The sequence below is a fragment of the Cervus elaphus genome, chromosome 33 (assembly GCF_910594005.1).
Source record: "Cervus elaphus chromosome 33, mCerEla1.1, whole genome shotgun sequence".
Taxonomy (NCBI): Eukaryota; Metazoa; Chordata; class Mammalia; order Artiodactyla; family Cervidae; genus Cervus; species Cervus elaphus.
Window position 1 is genome coordinate 73,737,623 of NC_057847.1, and position 21,079 is coordinate 73,758,701.

At 41.4% G+C, this 21,079-nt stretch overlaps 1 protein-coding gene across 12 annotated transcripts in view; it reads right to left on the reverse strand.

Annotated features, from left to right (window-relative positions):
* CLASP1 (cytoplasmic linker associated protein 1) overlaps positions 1-21,079 on the reverse strand; it is a 266,051-nt gene that overhangs the window by 136,810 nt on the left and 108,162 nt on the right. For all 12 annotated transcript variants that reach the window (XM_043894511.1, XM_043894523.1, XM_043894522.1 and 9 more), the window contains exon 8: positions 9,271-9,338. In XM_043894511.1, the coding sequence (XP_043750446.1) occupies positions 9,271-9,338 (68 nt within the window). The remainder of the gene's footprint in view (positions 1-9,270; positions 9,339-21,079) is intronic.

The window sequence follows — 21,079 nt, forward strand, 5'->3', positions numbered from 1 at the left end:
CATCGAAGGAAAAACTGTAATTTTTGCTTCAAGGGGTTTGCTAATTACATGGAGATGGGAAAAAAGAAACATCTACAAAACAACATATTTTTAACTCTCATATTCCTGCCACTCAAAACTCAAAGGCCTTCAGGTAACCTAGCAACAAAAAAGAATCACACAAAGATGAAGTATTCCATTACAGCCAGGCCTCTCACCCCCAACTGCTACTCAGACGCTTTTTCACTGCTGTTTTCGTCATAAGTCTAACACTTGTGAAAAACGAATTCCCTGGCATTTATATAAATCAATTACACACCTTAAAACATAATTTTGAACAAAACCCATTTCTTCCCTAAGTGTACTGCTATTACATTAACAGTTCCTTTCAACTTAGCTCAAATCCAGAGCTTTTATTTCTTACTTAAAGGAGCTTTATTGTTCACAAGCAACAGCAACAAAAATAAATTAGAATTCATCCAAATTAAAACCTTAGATGCCAAGAAAGTGAAAGACAACCAAAAATTGGAAAAAGAGTATTTGTAAATCAAGTATCTAGTAAGAGTCTTATTAACTAGTATATGAAAAGAACTCTTATAGCTCAACAATAAAAACACAAATAAACCAATTTAGAAATGGGCAAAGGACTGAATAGTTTTTCCAAATAAGATCGTTTGTAGAAACAACCGACAAGTACATGAAAATACACTCAACATCATTAATCATGAGGGAAATGCAAATCAAAATAATGAGACACCACTTCACACCCACCACAATGACTAGTTTTTTTAAAACAGAAAGAAAACAGTGTATGTTTTGTTTTGCTGGAGAGGATGTGGAGAAAATGGAACCCTCACACATCGCTGGGGGAAATATAAAATGGGGATGGGAAACAGTTTGACAGTTCCTCAATAGGAGGAATAATTCTGCGAACACAGAAATGCCACAGGATCCAGGAATTCTACTTCTAGGTATATACTCAACAGGATTGAAAACATATATGCAACAAAAATTCGTAAACTATTCACAATACCAAAAAGGAAGAAACCATCCAAATGTCTACTGAACACAATAAACAAAATGTGGTCCAGCCAAGCAACGGAAGAGAGGTACTGAGATGCACTCCACAACATGCACAAACTCTGAAAACATTTTGTCAAGTGAAATAAGCTACACAGAAATCAACACATATTGCATGGTTCCATATATCTGAAATGTCCAAAAAAGACAAATTTATAGAGTAGATTAGCCATTGCCAGATGTAGGGATGGAGGGGAGGTTAGTGAGATAAGGAGGTGACAGATAAAGACCTAAAAAGGTCTCTCTTTTGCAGCAACAAAAATGTTCTGAAACTGACTGTGGCGATGGTTGTACATATCTGTAAATACATCACATACAACTGAATTAAATATTTTAAGTGAGTTGATTGTATGGAATGTGAATTATACCTCAAAAATACCATTTTTTAGAAGGGGATTACTGTTAAAGAAAATGTGCATTAAATTTTAAACATCTACAAAGCTATGGTTTTTCTAGTAGTAATGTACAGATGTGAGAGTTGGATCATAAAGAAGGCTGAGCACCGAAGAATCGATGTTTTTGAAGTAGGGGGATGGAGAAGACTCCTGAGAGTCCCTTGGACTGCAAGGAAGATCAAACCAGTCAATCCTAAAGGAAATCAACCCTGAATATTCATTGGAAGGACTGAAGCTGAAGCTGAAGCTCCAATATTTTGGCCACCTGATGCCAACAGCTGATTCATTGGAAATGATCCTAATGCTAGGAAAGACTGAGAGCAGGAGAAGGGGGCAAGAGAGGATGAGATGGTTGGATGGTATCACTGACTCAAAGGACATGAGTTTGAGCAAACTCCAGGAGATGGTTTAGGTCAGGGAAGCCTGGAGTGCTGCAGTCCATGGGGTTGCAAAGAGTCAGACATGACTTAGCAACTGAACAACAACAACTCCAAAATAACCCAATACTCCACAAGAAACAGAAGTGTGACAGTTATTCTCAAACGATGTTCTTTATAATTACAAAAAAATGAATATATCCAGAAAATGGAGCGGGAGAGGAGAAACCTATCACTTTGAGCACCAACCCCATCCCAGGTGCTGTACTGGGAGATTTGACATCTGATCTCACTTACTCTGCACAACGAAGGAGCAAGCTGGCTCCCAGGAGTGAAGCGATGTGCTCTCAGTCACACGGCTGAGCTGGAAAGAGTGAGAGGTGGTGACCTAAGAGGAGACCGCAGAGCCCTGTACCAGGATCTTAAGAGGAAGGATAAAGAGGACAGACAGGGAACCACAGGTGGCCCAAGGGGGTGGCCAGACCGAGATGAGGCCGCAGGGCTAGACAGAGTGTGGCTGCAGCAGACTGGGAAGGATCTGGGTTACCCTGAGAGCAATAAATTCAAATAGTAAAAAGACTACAAAAGGACAAAAGCAAGCAGGGAGGGTAGGAGGCAGAAGCTGCCTGCAACACAGAAGTATTAGGAAAGACTCTTCAGCGAATCCCTTCATGGGACTGAAGCCCACCCTCTCCAGCTAGCATCACCACAGAACTCACCTGGCATTACTAATGCCTTTTCCTTTCCCTTGGAACAGAGTAACCAATTATAACTTCTTCCCTCTGTTCCTAGAAGCTGATGGTAACAATGGGCTGGATATTTTCAGGAGATTAATATTCGCAAAATTCCTAAAAAGAATATACCTAATCTGGAACTGACGCTTACTTTCTATTTTAATGTTTCTACTAAAATATACTCAATATAAAGGGCCATGCTTGCATCTTGAATCTGACTTGAATGACATAATGTATTCTAGCTCTTCTTCATACAGCCCATTATTTCTGACAGATGGGAGATAAAACAAGACAAGCTGTATGCTGACAACTGGTAAAGTTGGCTGGTGGCCACATGGGGGTCCATTACTCTCATCTACCCATGTTAATGTACACTTAATGTTTTCCAAACAAAGAAATGAACAGGGAAGGGTGGTCAGAAGACCTCTTGCTCAGCAGCACCCACCCCACCGTGCGTCCATAGAGCTTGGCTACACATCGTGTCCACCTCCAAGAAAGTGCAGGTCTGATCTGCTCAGACTTCGGAGAAGTGAATACTTCACAAACGAACATCAAAGCAACAGTGCAGGTAATATTTAAATGTTTTTTAACACTGTCCTGGGTGAAGGACAGGAGATATTCCAGCCTCAGTCTCTTCCACCACAAAACAGTTTTCATCAAGAGAAAACTTTTGACGATGTCCTACAACAAACAGAACAGACTCAGGGGTGGGGGCGGGCAGGAAGAAGGCAGAAGGACAGTGAGCAGGTGGTTTTAGATAGATGGGATCAGAGTGCTGGAGATGGTGAGAAGCGTCAACACCCACACGAACCAGTGATGACACACCCAGGCAGGGAGGGAGATGAGGCCTTTGGGACAATAGGAACGTTCCAATTTACACGCCTGGACAGACAGTGGAAGACGTACAGAGAAGATCCAGGACAAGGTTGCGTTTAGGTGTTTGGGGTTTTGTCTTTGAACAAGAGGAAGAATAAGAATCTGGATTTAGATACAAGAAGAAATGTCAGACAGGCAGCTCCTTCACATCGATTAGTAACACTAAGACAAAGTGTTGGCAAGAGGCGCTTTATCTGGCTAGTCAATGAAGCTCCAGTCATACATAACTACCACCCAAAGGAGAGAAAGAAACAGGCCTAGGACCAAGCTTTCAGAATTTAAGTTGCAGACATTAAACAAAGGAAGGACATCTAGAAAGAATAGTCCAACAACAGTAACAAGTCAGAATGAGGTGAGGCCAGAGAAGCCAAGGAGGAAGGATGCTTCAAGAGGAGGCAAGGTGAGTGACTCGGCAGGGTGCAGACTGGGGAACGTCAGCGGGGGGAGCAGCAGAGAGCTCAGCCGCTGACAATGCCAGCGGCTGCCTCAGTGACAAGACGGAACCACGAGACTGGAGGGTCAAGGAGTGATTACAAGGTGACGAGACGGAGACACAGAACACAGATGTTAAAAAAAAAAAAAACAACCCACAGGCCCAACACAGGCACTTACACTAGGCCCCGCCACCAGAGTGGAGAGCCCACCTCCCCTAGACTGCAGTGTCCTGTGGTGGGTCGGGCATTGCCCGGCCTGCACCAATGAGCTCATCTGTCTCCTGGGCGTCCTCCAGCCCCCAAAGGAAGATGAGGTCACTACCAAACAGCCCCATCCCATCCCCCACAGGTACATTACTTTAGCCTGAAATAATCTCTTCTGAACATGACCTCCTTGTCTTGCCTTTGAAAATCTTTCCTTTTCACACTCACCAGATGGGATGCTGCCCAACTCAAGACCCATTCAATAAAGCCAATTAGATTGTTAAAATTTACTCAGCTGAATTTTGGGGTTTTTTTTTAACACAAACCACTCAGGAGAAGTGCTATACAGGGGAGGAGGGAGGCAAAGCAACGAGAAAAACCAGATGGAGACATACGTGTGCCTGGTTTTACTGAAAGACACTAAAATACGCCAGACAAGTTGGGGGAGGAGAGTGAGAACAAGTGTGGGCCAACCTCTTTCATGACGTTACAAGCAAAATTCCTCAACAACGTAATGACAAACCGAACACAACACTGTACACAAAGAATTGTACACTATGACCAAGTGGGATTTATTTCCAAGTATGAGAGAATAGTTTACCATTAAAAAAAAAAATCAAGCAATGTAACTCACAATATCATCAGGCTCAACAGGAGCCAAAGAAGCATCCAGATTAGAAAGTAAAAAACAATCTCCATTCACAGATTAAATGATCTTGTAAGCAGAAAATCCTAAGGAAGCCACTGGAGGGGAAGATCAAGAGAATAAACAAGTTGAACAAGACTGTTGAACAATACAAGATCAAATATAAAATTCTACCATATTTCTATATACTGACACTAAACAACTCAAAAATAAAATTAAGAAAACAATCCCATTTACAATACCACCAAAAAATACAATGAATAGAATTAAACACCCAGAAATACATTTAACAAAATCAGTGGAAGACTTGTACACTGAAAACTACAAAACATTGTTGAAATAACTTCAAGACCTAAATCAACTGAAAGGTATCTTATGTTAATGGACTGGAAGGCTGAAGGCTGTTAAGATGACAATATTCCTTAGAACAGTCTACAGGTCCAACACAGTCCCTATCAGAACCCTACAAGCCATATGGAAATGCAAGGAACCCAGAAGAGTCAAAACAATCTTGAAAAGACCACAGCTGAAAAACTCAAACCTCAACCCAAATGTCCTTCAACTGATGAGTGGATAAATAAAACACAGTATAGTTATAGAAAGAAATATTCTTCAGCCATAAAAAGAAATGAAATACTGATACACACACACACACACACACACACATATATATACATATATATATATATACACATACACACACACACCAGGCGGACAAACCTTAAAAACATTATGTTAAGTGAAAGAATCCATACACCATATGATTCCATTTATACAAAATGTCCAAAACAGGCAAATCTGCAGAGACAGAAGGTAGGCTGTCAGGGACTGGAAGGAAAGGGAAATAGTGCTAATGAGCACAAGGCTTCCTGGGGCTGATGACAATATTCTGGGATTAGATAGTGGTGATAAGTGTAAGATTTCTGAATATATGAAAAAACACTTTTAAAAGGTGAATTCTTTTGATATGAATTATATCTTAATATTTAAAATAGGCTGATGATTTCAGAAAAAACCTCTAAACTCACCTAGTTGTGATAAAAACTCAGATAAACAGGAATCAATGAGCACTATCAAAAACCTACAGTTAACATCAAACTCAGTCATGAAAACCCTAGGACTGGGAACCAGGCAAGGAGCTCCTTCTCACCATTCTTACTTTAAGCGTCCAGCCAGGGCACTCAGGCAAGAAAAGGAAAAGAAAAGAACACACGTCTGAGAGAGACAAAACCGTTCTTGCTTGCAGATGGCAGTGAGCGCACATCTCGCCGATCCCCCAAAGTTACTGATGACAGACTGCACGGTCTGGGTGAGGGATTCCAAAGCCTTTACCTTATTCTGTTCTGGCTCTAACAGCTGAACCATAAGAATACGAGCCAACAGGTGTCCCTCGTTTTACTGCACTTGGCAGACACAGCAGTGTCCTCTCCTCCCTCCCCTCCTTCCTTCCCCCTCTTTTTCCCACCTGAAGGGTTTGTGGCAAACTTGCAAAAGGTGCAAATCTCCTGAAGCCGTCTTCCCAAACAGCACCTGCTCACTTGCGTCCCTGTGCCACTTTTCCGTCACTGGCACATTTGTTACGGCGGCTGTGATCAGTGATCACTGACGTCACTATCTTAAAACGATTATGACTCACTGAACGGTCAAGGTGATGGTTAGTATCCTTTTTTAGCAAAAAGTATTTTTTAATTAAGGGACATATACTTCCTTTTTTTTCAGATATAATGCTATCACACACTAAAAACAACTAGTTTGGTGTAAATATAACTTTTATAAGTGCAGAGAAATGAAATTCTTCACATGATCCATTTTATTGCAATATTTGCTTTATTTTAGTGGTCGGGAACCAAACCCACAGTATCTCCTAAGTATGCCTCTACAGTAAAAAGCTGAAGAAGTCTCTAATGAATTTTGAGTTAAGGCCTTCTTACAAACTGTCTTTTTTAATATAGATGCATAACAGAACTGTTTTTACCCTCAACCCTACCTCTATACTACATGCATACACATACATAGACATACACACACACACACATTCCACAAAAATAAGGAAACTGGGGGCAATATTCTTACTGAGACAATTAGATTAAAACATTGCTGAGAACTACCCAAAGCCACAGGATGCTGGATTAAATCATATTGTCATGTTCAATAAAACTCATAGAATAGGGACTTCCCTGGCGATCCAGGGGTTAAGACACTGTGCTTCCAAGGCAAGAGGCGTGGGTTCAGTCCCTGCTGGGAGAACTACGATCCCACCCGCCACAGCAGTGAGGCCAGAAATAAACAGATTAAAGGAAATTAAAAGAAAAAATCACAGACTGTTCAAAGTATACATGAATCAATCCACCATGCTGTATGCCTTAAACATATAGAGTCCTTAGCTGCCGTCTACGGGGTCACACAGAGTCGGACTCGACTGAAGCGACTTAGCAGCAGCAGCAGTATACCGTGTATGTCAGTTATTTCTCAATAAAACTGAGGAAAAAAAACTCATAAAGTGTGTGTGTGTGTGTATGTGTGTGTGTATGTATATATATGTGTGTGTGTATGTATATATGTATATGTGTATGTGTATGTGTGTATATCTGTGTGTGCATATATGTGTGTGTGCATATATGTGTGTGTATATGTGTGTATGTGTATGTGTGTATGTGTTTATGTATATATGTGCGTGTATATGTGTGTGTATATGTGTGTATGTGTGTGTATATATATGTGTGTATGTATGTGTGTGTGTATGTGTGTATATGTGTGTGTATATGTGTGTATGTGTGTGTATGCGTGTGTATGTGTGTATGTATATGTGTGTATGTATGTGTGTGTGTGTATGTGTATTATGTGTATGTGTATGTGTATTATGTGTATGTGTGTGTATGTATATGTGTGTGTGTATATGTGTGTGTTACTGTATGTATGTGTAGGTATAGATACACACACAGAGCAGCCTGGTGAGGGGAGCTACAGTCTACGGGGTTGGAAAGAACTGAACACACCCGAGCACCCCCTTACCTTGATACAACCTCCCAGGCGGGCCTCCAGTGAGGATGCGGTCTTTGTCCCCAGGGCCAGCACTATAATGAGATGCTGTCTCATACACAATAAAGTCAGGAAGCACAAACTCAGTTTCTGCCACCCCTCCTACCTCCTTGCCCAGCACTTTCTATCTTGGTGCCAGCAAGTTTTAAACTAGAAAACCACACAAACTACACACACACACACAAAATATAAATTATGCCATGGTTAAATATAAATTATACAATTACAGGAAAATTAATTAGAAAAGTTAATTTGTTGGTGATACCTAAATCATAATTAATCTTTTTTTGAATGCTATAATGTTTTTACAAATGTACAAAAAAGAAATCAGAGGGTTAATGAAAGTGTTTTATAAGAAACAAGCTATTTAAAGACAATTCCTTACTGACAACAATGGGTATGCAGCTGGAGTATGAGTCACAAAGACCTGGATTCTGTTCCTACTCTGCCTTTAGGCACCGTGTCACTCTGGCAGAAATCACTCAAACTTTTTAAACAACCTCGAAATGTAAAAACTATGCTATGATCTAAGATCCCCAGCAATTGTGAAATGGCTATGATACAATGAGGCATCCAAGACTAGAAATGTTCTTGATGGCAACAGACTTTTTGATGATTCCCGAAAGGCACTAAGGATAAAGAAGAATAAAACAAAGTTCTTACCCTCAAGAACAAACAAAAAGATATTTCTGCAGTAATATACGTTAAGAAGGAAAACCAAGCAGGATGAGCGCAGAGTGCATCCCCTCACAACACGGGGGGATGCTGATCCTGACGCCTGTGTAATGAAGGGAGCCTGCAGCTGAGACCTGGATGGGGCAAGAAGGCAGCCCTCAAAGCCAGCCAGGGGCAAGTGTCTCCAGCAGAAGGAATCAGGAGCACAGAGGCCCTGGAGCAGGACAAATGTAAAATGTTTCAAATTAGCAAGGAGGCCAATGGGCTGGAGCCAAGGGAACTTTTGAGAAGAACAGTACAAGATGATCCCAGAATGGGGGGCTGCACCAGCCCACACAGGGCCCGGCAGCGCCCCGTGAGCCCCTGAGCTGGGCAACCTTCGGAGGATTCTGAATGAACAAAGGACTGACATCACTTGCACTGCATTCTAAAAGGATCACTCCAGCTGCTGAGTGAAAACAGGCTTTGGGTGTTAGGAGAGAGTAAAACCAAGCATCTTGGTTAGGAGCTGCCACAAGGGTGCAGGTAAAAGGCCACAATGCCCTGAACCAGAAGAGTAGTGCTTACACCGGGAACCTTTGGGATTCTGGATGCATTTTTAAAATAAGCCAATAAGATTAGCTAATGGATTTAGTGTAGGTTATGGAAGAAAGTCAATGACAAGGCCATCGTTTCCAGCCTGGGAAGGTGGGTAAATGGAGATTAAATGCTCACACCTAGAAACGCTTAGTACAATATCAAATCCAGCTGTTCAGAATCAGAAGATAGCATTCCTTAGGCTAAAAGCAAACCTGAAAAACCACAAGTAGAATGGTTGCTTTTTCTACTCACCATTCGCAGATTGTATCATGTTTCCAGATTTTTGGACTTCATCAAATTTTGTAAAAATTACATTCAACCTGTATGAAAAAATATATATATAAAAACTATTAGCCATCATTGTTTACAATTCTATTTTATACTAATGTTTAGTCTTACTCACTGAGACCCATCTAATAACAACAGTAACTATGCCAACAAGAAATGAGCCATGCTTATTTTAAGCCAAGCACTGACCTAATGGCTCCAACTGAAAGATCTCCTTTCATTCTTGTAACAGCTGTGAAAGAAATTATATATTATCATACCCATTTTACAGATGGAGAAATCTAGACCCCCTTACTTAAGTGACACAGCTGGTCAGGGTGGTGACGCCAGACCCGAGAGTAAGAATCAGAGGCCAGGCTATCAGACATTATACTAAACTGACTGACATCTCCAAACAAAACGCACGCATCACGAAAAGTATTTGTTTCTCCTATTTCTAAGCACATACTGCTGATAACTTAGAGTACAGATTTTCAGAATGCACTGATACAATACAAAGCTTTTTCTGCGACTTTTGCTTATTTAAAAAAAAAAATGCTGTAATTTCTCTAAAAGTAAATGTTGTGACTGGATAATCTTCAGCTTAAAAATCCACGTGACACATATTTTCTATTAATGGATCACTTTCACTTTGACATTTTGAAAGCAGCGAAACTCCTTAACTAGTCCAAATATTCCATCCTAGTGACATCAAAAATGGGGGGAACTGGGATGGGTTGGAATCCTACCTTGTAGTCAAGAAAAAAAGAGGCTTTTCTGAGCGAATTACAGGTATATTGGAATAAGCATAAAGGCTGGGATTACAAAGTCATGCATTTTTGCATTCAAACTTGTGCCACCCATCTCAGGGACCAGACTAGAAATGTTAGCACTTTCTTACAAGCCAGCCTGTCGTACAAGTTCTAATCACTTCAAACGGGTTTGATTTCCTTTCCAATCAGGATGGAAGCCCTTTGGGAGTAGGGATGGGACCTGTATCATCTTTGGTATTCTGTGCACACCAAGCATTGTCATGCAAGAGGGTGACATCACCACTTAAGAGGGCTGGTACCTGCTGCTGCCCCCACCCTAAAGGTGGACAAAGTTAGGTGGTTCACACACTCCAGCGTCAGCTCGCACGTGCATTCATTCGCTGGGCCAGCACTGAGCTCCCTAGGTGCTGAGACTGGAAAGTTTCCACCATCTAGAGCGCCTATTTACCTCTACACTTCATTCTAGCCTACTTACCCTGTGGCATTCTAAGATCCAGAGGACCCAAAATGTGCATCAGTGAACAGGGGTGAAATGAAGGAGGTGAACCGGCCTGATGCACTGCCTCTCCTGCTTCCCATTTCATGACAGACAGTGATCTTTTAACCCATCTCTCCAGGTAAGCCCAGATGTACCCTCAGAAGCCTCCTCAGAACTGCTCCAGACAGCTATCACCAATGAATCACAGTGGGCACTGAATTAAAGATCTATTTATTGCCCCTGGACCAGATGAGTAACACTATCACTCACTTTCTACTCCAGGTTTCACTGAAAATCTGGCAAGATGTCTTAGAATTAAGTTCTTATGATGTCCATCACCTTCCCTTTTCTAAGTACAAAGACTCCCAGTGGCTTAACAAGCCCATAAATAACTTCCCTATACAGGTTGCCAGGGCCTGACCTGACCAAGCTACCACTTTGTTGAGTCACAACTACACCCTCTGACGTGAGCAGGCCCGCAAGTCTGCCCAGCAGGGACAAAGGAGGCCTCCAGCTGATTTTCCCTGAGATCACTGGGGGGGGCCGAGTATTTCTTCCATTCCTAGAACAGTGTTCACCATTATCCATGGCAACTGCGGAAGTGTCTGCAGACTCTATGTAGGCCTCAGGTGATGCCTACTCACTGCGGCCACATTACCCATAACCAGCAGGCCCAACAACCAGGCCTGAAAATGCTAAAATGATTACCATGTTGGCACCCGCACCTTAACTGAGAGTTACTTCAGGCAGCGGACAGGCCTGCCCCCTGCTTTCATGTTCCTATCTCAACGGCTGCCCTCCTCCCTAATGCCTAGGCCACGGCTGCTGTCAAGATGGTCACCTCCAGGGAGCAGTAATCTGGCTTCATGACAGTTCAACACCAATAAACCTCCCTCAAGAATGGCTTTTGTCTACTTGCTCTGAGCACAGCCATACAAAACACCTCTTTTGGAACCTATCAATATGCACATCTAACAGGTGAGTTTTCTATGTTCAGAGACACTGAATACATAGCTAATGATTACCTGCTTAAACCACCAATTTTTTGCACTTTTTAAATTTTAAATCTTTGGATCTCAAATATAAAATAAATTTCTTCACTAGTTTGACAAATAATCCAATACCATTTTTACCCTGGTTTTTCTGAATTTAAATTTTATATTCAACTCAATCCAATTGGTGTTTATTTTACTGCAAAACTCTGATCAAATTATTCCTTCTTAGAATAGCTTATAATATAAATTTAAAATAATTTCCTAAAAGCAAATACTAGCAATCTCATGATAAACAAACTCTACCTATACACTCAGCTTATAACTGGCTTTTCAGTCTGCTACTCTTCAATCTGAGCAGGTAACCACGGATCATGAGGAGTCAGCAAAACCTCTAGCATGAAGGAGACTAAACTGAACACACGGACACCCCAACACTTCAATTTAGAGAAGAGACCACACGGTCCAAGGGCTTCTCCAGCCGGAACACTGGCGTGGGGGACATCCCCCTTCTCCAGGGCATCTTCCCAACCCAGGGACCAAACCCAGGTCTCCCGCATTGCAGGCAGATTCTTTACCAGCTGAGCCACTAGGGAAGCCCAAGAACATTGGAGTGGGTAGCCTATCCCTTCTCCAGCGGATCCTCCTGACCCAGGAATTCAACCGGTGTCCCCTGCATTGCAGGCGGATTCTTTACCAACTGAGCTATCAGGGAAGCCCCTCAATTTAGAGGAGAGACTATGAACAGTTTTTTAAATACATTGTTTACATCTCCAAATAAATGAGAAAATATTATAGTCATAAAAGCTAACAGGGGAGGATCCTTTCAAAAAGGTACCCTAAGAACCTTTGAAAATTTGGTCCTTCAAGGAAGCAAACAAAACATCAGCAAAATCGGACAAAATCAAGTTTTCCAAAACTCTGGAAATTAAACAAAGGCTTGTAATAATCCAAGCATTTTTCAAACAAAAAGGCTGAATCTTGATAAGAACAGCAAGCTTTCCATTGCTTTGGAAGGGCCCTATTTCCATTTTCAACTCAGGCTGAAAAAGAACAGCCTCACAATCATGGCAGTTTGAAAACCAGCAGACTCACAACCATTAGAAATGCTGAGTTGAACAAGTCTAGAGACCCTTAAAAAAATCCCCATTCCCAGAGAACTGTCATCTTCTGATGATCTGTCTGGCATATTCCTGAACCCCCATTCACAGGGCTTGTCTTTATCTGACCTCACTCAGAGCACGCTCAGTGAGAGATCTTTCTTCCTGAGGCCACAGTCAAAAAGAATTCACAACTGTTTAACATGGCAGCTGCCTGAGATGGCAATAACATTCCAGGCAAAGAAACTGACAAAAAAAAAAACTTACAAGGAAAAACTGGAAGAGTAGATGTTCTCAGGAAACTCTGAAAACTCTGACAAATTACTGGGAATATACAAGATCACATACATGGGCAAGGCTGTGTGCATGCCCAAGAAGGACTACAGCACTAATGTCTCACCTCTGGCTGACCTTGAGACTCTGCACAAGCAGCAGTAAAGAGGTCTAAAGGCAGAAATGTATAAACCGCCTGCCATAACACTGAAACTGTGTTCCAACACAGAGAGCCTTCAGTTAAGGCAATGAGAGGGAAACTTCTCATCATCAGCTGAACACTAACCCAGCCAAGCAGAGATAACAAGAGTAGCCACACACATCCAAACATACAGACTTCACAGAACTATGAGGTCAGTAAGTAAGCCGTGAGCAACAAAAACAGTAAGCACCAACAACAGCAAGGCTGAGGCGAGGCGAAGGATGTGATTTTCAAAATTGTCACAGTGCATAATCTTAAGTGCTCAGTTTCAACAAGACACTTATGAGACACATAAAGAAACAAGTAAATATGGCCCACACGCAGGGGAAAAATCAGTCACAGAAACTAACCTTAAAGGACTAACAAGATGAATACTTGAAATCAACCACTATTAATATAGTTAGAGAAATAAAGGAAATTATTTCTAAAGAATTAAGGAAAATATAAGAACCAAGGTCTCACCAAACAGAGAATATCAATGTGTAGAGACAGAAAACCCAAGAGAGAACCACGGAAATTCTCAAAATTCATAGACAACTGAAATTAAAAGTTCACTAGAGGCTCAACAGTGACCTGAGTGATCTCAGAGAACAAAGCAGCAGCAAACTTGAAGATGAGTCACTGACACTGTCATGTTTGAAAAACAGAAGAAAAATGAACAGGAAAGGGTACTAATAAACAGAGCCTACGAGATTATCTTTTTATTAAACCCACATACACTCAATGGGAATCCCAGGAGACGGGAAAGGAAAAAGCACAAAAAGAATATGTGAAGAAATAATGATCAAAACCATTCCAAATTCATGAAGTTCAACAAGTCTGCAATAGGATAAACTTAGAGAGATTCTAACCCAGACACATGAAAAGCAAAGTGCTAAAAGAAAAGACCTAGAGGATGACTTCCCTGGTGGTACGGCAGAGGAAAATCCAACTGCCGAAGCAGGGGGTACAGGTTCAATCTCTGCTCTGGGAAGAGTCCACATGCTGCAGAGCAATGAAGCCTGTGACTCGCAACTACTGAGCCCATGTTCCTGAAGCCTGTGCACCCAAAGCCTGAGCTCTGCAACGAGAGAAGCCACTGCAAGGTGAGCTCACGCACCACATCAAAGAGCGGCCCCACTCACCGCGACTCGAGAGAGCCCAAGCGCCGCAATGAAGACCCAGCACAACCAAAAATAAATGATTAAAAAAAATGAGAATACTTTGAAAACAACAATTAAGAAGCCATCTGTCACAATACATGGGCTCCCCAATAAGACCAACAACTGATTTTTCATTTAAAACAATGGAAATCAGACAGTTATGGGAATATAAGTCCTACAACTAAAAATCTCAGCCAAGAATTCTACACCCAAGAAAATTACCCTCCAAAAAATGAAGCAGAGAAGCCTCTCTGGACCAAAGGTATTTCAGTCTTTACATGAAGCCATACTACCAATATAATAAAGTGCAAACCTGGGTAGTAGGAGAAATGAAGGAGAATTTCAGACATTTCTCAATAAGCAAAAAATAAAATAACAGACTCCTTCAGCTTTAAACGAAAGAACACAATACAATAGCCCACATTCACATGAAGACATAAAGAACACCAGAAAAAGTTCAGTCAGCCTTCCATATCTGTGGGTTCTACATCCAGGGAGTCAATCAACAGTGGATCAAAAAAAAATTTTTTTTTAATTTTAGAAAGTTCCAAATGAAATACCCTGATGCTTGGAAAGATTGAGGACAGGAGAAGAAGGGGATGACAGAGGATGAGACGGTTGGATGGCATCACCGACTCGATGGACATGAGTCTGGTTAAACTCTGGGAGTTGGTAATGGACAGGGAGGCCTGGCACGCTGTGGTCCATGTGGTTGCAAAGAGTGGGACACGACTGAGCAACTGAACTGAAAACAAAAACTTGAATTTTCCACATGCCAGCTACTATTTACATAGAATTTACACTGTAGCAGGTATTATTATAAGTAATCTAGAGACGATTTAAAGTATACACATATGTTATACACATATATGTAATACTACCCCAATTATAAAACAGACTCAGGCATCAGTGGACTTCTGACATCCACAGTGGGTCCTGGAACCAATCCCCCGCAGATAACAAGAGGAGACTAACCCTACAAAGGTAAACATAAAACACAGGCTTCCCTGGTGGCTCAGTAGTAAAGCATCTGCCTGCCAATGCAGGAAACTGAGGTTCAATCCCTGGGTCAGGAAGATTCCCCAGGGAAGAAAATAACAACCAATATTCCACTATTCTTACCTGGGAAATCCCAAGGACAGAGAAGCCTGGCAGGCTATAGTCCATGGGATCACAAAAGAGTCAGACACAACTTAGCGACTAAACAACAACAAATACAAAACACAGGTAGATATAAAATACAGTACACATTTACTTACTTTTTTATTTTTAACTCTCCTCTGGTCTTACATGACTTAAAAGGACGCTTACACAAAGCAGTAATTAGAAAACTATATGCTGGATAGCTTATAATGTACAAAGATGTAATATTCATGAAAAGAACAGCAACAGAGGAGAAGAAAACAGAGCTATGTAGGAGTAAAGTTTTTAATTCTAAAATTAAGAATAATAATTCAAATTAAACTGCTATAATTTAAGATGTAAACTGAAATCCCCAGAACAAACACTAATAATTCCCTAAAAAAAATAGCAGGAAAATTAAACTGGCACACCAGAAAATACCTGCTTATTACAAAATAAGGCAGCACTGGAAGAACAGAGAAATAAAAAAGTCATGACATATAAAACAGAAAGAGCAACATAAAATAGCAGAAACAAAGTCTACCTTATCAGTAGTACATTAAATATGAATGGAATTAAATACTTCAGTTAAATGACAAAGATTTCCAGGCTCAATAAACAATCAAGACCCAACTGTATGCTGGCTACGAGAGATTCATTTCAGTCACAAAGACACAAAGGCTGAAAGCAAAAGAATATAAAAAGATAATCCACGGAAAAAAGTGTTCAAAAGAGACCTAGGGTGGCTATACTAATTTCAGACAGTATAGACTTCAAGACAAAAAGTGCTATCAGGGACAAAGAAGAACATTTGACATTGACAGGGGGATCAATTTATCAGAAAGACATAATTATAGGCACCTAAGAACAGAGCCCCCAAATATATGACACAAAAAGGTCAAGACCCCCATTCAATTCCTGGGTCGGGAAGATCCACTGGAGAAGGGATAGGCTACCCACTCCAGTATTCAAGGGCTTCCCTCATGGCTCAGCTGGTAAAGAATCTGCCTGCAATGGGGGAGACCTGGGTTCAATCCCTGGGTTGGGAAGATTCCCTGGAGAAGGGAATGCTACCCACTCCAGTATTCTGGCCTAGAGAATTCCATGGCCTGTATAGCCCATAGGGTTGCAAAGAGTTGGACATGACTGAGCAACTTTCACTTTCAAGAACAGAGCCCCCAAATATGTAACACAAAAAGTGACAGAACTGAAGAGAGAAATAAGTAAGTCATCAGTATTAAAAGACGACTTCGATATTGCATGTTTCAATAACAACAAAATATAGATTCTTATCAAGTGCACCTGGAACATTCTGTAGGACAGACCACATACTGGGCCATAAAACAAGCCCCAAAAAATTTCAAAGAACTAAAACCATGGAACACAGGAATTATGATTTATGACCATAACAGGATAAAAGTAGAAATGAATAACAAATAGAAATAATGTTGGAATTTAATAGAACAGCCCTAATAACAAACAGGTCAGATGAAAATAAAAGGGAAATTAGATAATACTTTGAGATGAATGAAAATGAAAGTACACCATACCAAATGAATAAGCCAGTCAGAAAAAGACAAACACAATATGCTATCACTTATGTGTGGAATAAAACCAGTGAACAAAACAAACAAAAAACCAGACTCACAGATACGGAAAGCAAACAAGCCAGTGGGAAGGGGAAGGGTGAGGGGTAACATGTAGCTGGGGATTGAGAGGGACAAACTCTCTCTGCTGGCAGCTGACACATCTTGTATTTAAAAATCCCAAGCAGTCCACAGTAAAAGCATTAGAACCAGGGAGTTCAGCAAGGGTGCAGGATTCAAGACCAATATAAAAAAATCAACTGTAATCTATATACATTAACGATGAACCATCTGAAATTGAAAATAAAAGAAATTCTACTTAGAATAGCACCAAAAGAAAACACAAGGAATAAATTTAACAAAAGAAGTGCAAGTCATGTCCTCTGGATACTACTGAGCAATCATTTAAGGTAATTAAACACTTCTAAAAATGGAAAGACATTCCATGTTCATGGATTGGAAGACAGTGTTATTAAGATGGTAGTATTGCCCAAACTCTTTACAGATTCATTTCCTACCAAAATCCCAGGTGCCTTTTTTAGGCAGAAATTGACAAATACAACCTAAAATTCACAAGGACGTCCAAGGGACCCAAAATTGCCAAAACAATCTTAAAAAGAACAAACTTTGACTTCAAATTTACTACGAAGTTCCATTAATGAAGACAATGTGCTACTAGTAGGACAGGCATATAGATCAATGGAAAGTAAGTGAGCAGAAAGAAATCTTTACATTAATGGTCAGTTCATTTTCAACAAAGTTCCAACAGAAATTCTATGAGGATCAAAACCACAATGAGAAACCTTATTAGGATGGCTATTGATCAAAATAAAACGGAAAATAACAATTTTTGACAAGGATATACACTGCTGACAGAAATCCAAACTGGTGCAACAGCTACAGAACAGAATGGCAGTTCCTCAAAAAACTTACACACAGAATTACCACTTGCTCCAGTTTCTACTGACTATATACCCAAAGAACTGAAAGCAGGGAATGGAACAGATATAAATATATACACCCTATGTCACAGCAGCATTACTCACAGGGCAAAACTGTGAAGCTATAAATGGGAGAGAAAAATAAGAGGATCAATGGATCAACTAGTCCAAGAGGTCATTATAAAGAACCTGCCCAGAACTAGACGACATGAGGTTCCATCGTGAAAGGCCCTCCAAATGCATAAAAGTAGCCTCATATAAGGTCCACTATCAAGTTTCAGATCAACACTGAGAACAAAGAGAAGCAAAGAGACAACATATGCAAAAAGTCAGAATGACTGTGGACTTCTCACTAGAAACACTGAAAGCTGGGACTCAATAAGGGGAGGAGGCACATGAGCTTCCACATTTTGGGTGAAGAAAAGGCCTTTAACCTAGATTTCTAGACCCAGACAAACTATCAATATCAAGAGAGAATATTCTCAGGCTCAAAAAACTATTCTTCTCCACATCTTTCCTCAGAAAGTGACTGGTGAGGGAGAAAACCAAGCAAGACGATGTCTCCAAGAATCAGCAGCTGCACCTCGGAGCAAGGTGCAGTGCGGCCCCGGGAGGGGTCAGAGAAAGCGGCGGAGGTGGCGGTGTGGCCGGGGAGGCGGGAGGAGACGCGCCTGGCCGCAGTGTGCGGACAGCCGAGCGCAGGAGGTGCATGCAGACAAGCACACAGGCCAGAGACAGAGCCAGGGGGCGGCGGGGTGGGGCGGGCAGGGCCGCGCCAGGCACGACAGTGAGCTGAGAGCGGCGTGCACTGGGACACGTTAGGGTGTGCTAAGGCCATGAGAACGTGACTAGGTCTGGTGGATGTTGTGGGGAGGCTAAGTATGCCTGAGGGCGGGCAGGAGGACAGAACTGAAATTCACGCTTCATAATGCGAAGTAAAGTTCTTAGGAGCGACAAAAAGCTGAGAGACAGCAGGACACACATGGCACTCAGACAGAGCACCAGATACGAGAGTCAGGAAAACAGCAGGAAAACAGCTAAGTGGCAGAAGAGGTAAGAAACTGCCCTTTTTTCAATGTATCTTATAAATCTAGTCAACCTTCTCCGTATGAATGACTTACAGAAAAAAAATTTAGCAATGAGGGGGTGGACTTCACCAGTGCTCTAGGGCTTAAGAATCTGCCTGTGAATGCAAGGAACACAGGTTTGATCCCGGGTCCAGGAAGACCCCACATGCTGCAGAGTAACGAGGCCCGTGAGCCACAGCTATGAGTCCATGTTCTAGAGCTCATGCTTCCAGCAAGGGAGACCACCACAATAAGAAGCCTGAGCATGCCAGCTACAGAGCATCCCATTCTCCACAACTGGAGAAAGCAGCAACACAGACCCAGTGCAGCCAAAATCAAATTTTTTTAAAAAAGAAACGAGAGGGCTGTTACAGAGCACATTTCTCATCTGCTTTTGCCCTGGGACCTCCCTGTTAACACCAAAGTTTTAGCAAGCAAATTAAAACCAAAAATAAGAAAGCTTCAATTCTCCCCTTAACAATACAATCATTAGATAATAATGTCTAGTGAATGTTTGCAAGTTTTTTATAAACAAATACTATGAGAGCTATATTCAAAACTGCAGGCTCACAAAGTTCACTGAAGAGTTACAATGTATCCAATGACATATTTCAGCTCTATCTAGAGCTTAGAACTAGCCTCAGACTTAAAGCAGCTGCTGTCTCAGGAGCCTGGTTCCCAAATGGTGGTTCCAGAAGAAACTTCACACCAGCAGTCTTTCTACCAAAGCCTCACAAACTAAATCATACTATATGGAATAGAAATATTTTCTGGCATATATGGTGGGGTAACAGTGAGTGTCCACGTGGGCAGACAGCATCTGTCTGTGAAGGGAAGCCTTGGACAGTAAGTGACAGGATCTACCGACATTTTCCTCAGATCCAGAGACATCTCACAAATATCCTACAGCGATGGCCTCTTAAAAATGGACAGTGAGAAGTGAATCGTGCAGTACCTGGTTTCTGAACACATCATGTGTGTGAATTGTGAAAACAATACGTGTAAAACAACAGAACATTTCCAAATACTATGCTGACTGACGTTCACAGCTCAGCTGTGCTGAGACCCCACATAGACAACACCTTCTAAGATGGAGATTGGGCTGAATATCTCCACTCTCTCCTTTGGATGAAAGTGACTTTAGCCAACAGATGACATACTCAAATAACAATTGAACACATCGACCCAAATGATGATTCCAGCTCCTTCAAAGTGAAGCTGAAGAATACGCAACTCTCTCTCCTTTGTGAAATGGGCAAAGAAAACTGCTGCCTAAATCAGATCACTCTTACTACATCAGTTAGCTGCCATGAGAAAGGCATTCTTTTTCATCATGTATTTTATTTCCTAGAGACACAATTAATCTTCTCAAATACAGTACTCACCCAAGTTCTCAAGTTTGTTGAGAACAAACTCATAAGAAGACAACGTTGTCTCCTTTTCTGCTGTGGTGCAGGGCATGTGGGACCCTAGTTCCCCAACCAGGTATCAAAATTGTGTCCCCTGAAATGGACACGTGGATTCTTAACCACTAAACTGCCAAGGACAGCTGCTAGAGGACAACATTTTTTATTCCAGGACTAAAGGCAAGTTTTAGAAAACATTAAGCAAATTTCACAATATTTTGTTAGTGCTATGGAATCTTGCCAAGCTAAAGATTCTTCTATGCTCCTGTAACAACGATGAAAAACCTATAACGATGTAAAAGAAGTCTAGGATATTCAAAGCATTCTAGTCAGCCACTTGGAGCCACACAGAGCAGATACTGAACTTTCCAAATGACGGAAGGAGATTCTTTCTAGGACCTATTCTATCTGGACTCCTCCCCATCAAAATTAAGGTGGCACTCAGAGCTTCTGACCCTCATAGTGCAAGGTTCTATGTAACTGTCTTGTAATAAATATAAAGATGAAAGAGGTTTCCGATTCTTCCAGTCAAGTTTTATAAAGAACCAACAGCCTAGTTCTTCAAGCACCGTGTCTGCCAGTTTTACGACAATGGCTGTGAAGCGGGGGGTCACTTCCCTAGGCTTACCCTCTCCTTCTGGTCCAGAACTTGAGGAAGGGTTTCAGCTAACATGAGACAGTGGAAACTCATTCCTCATCACAGAGGCACTAA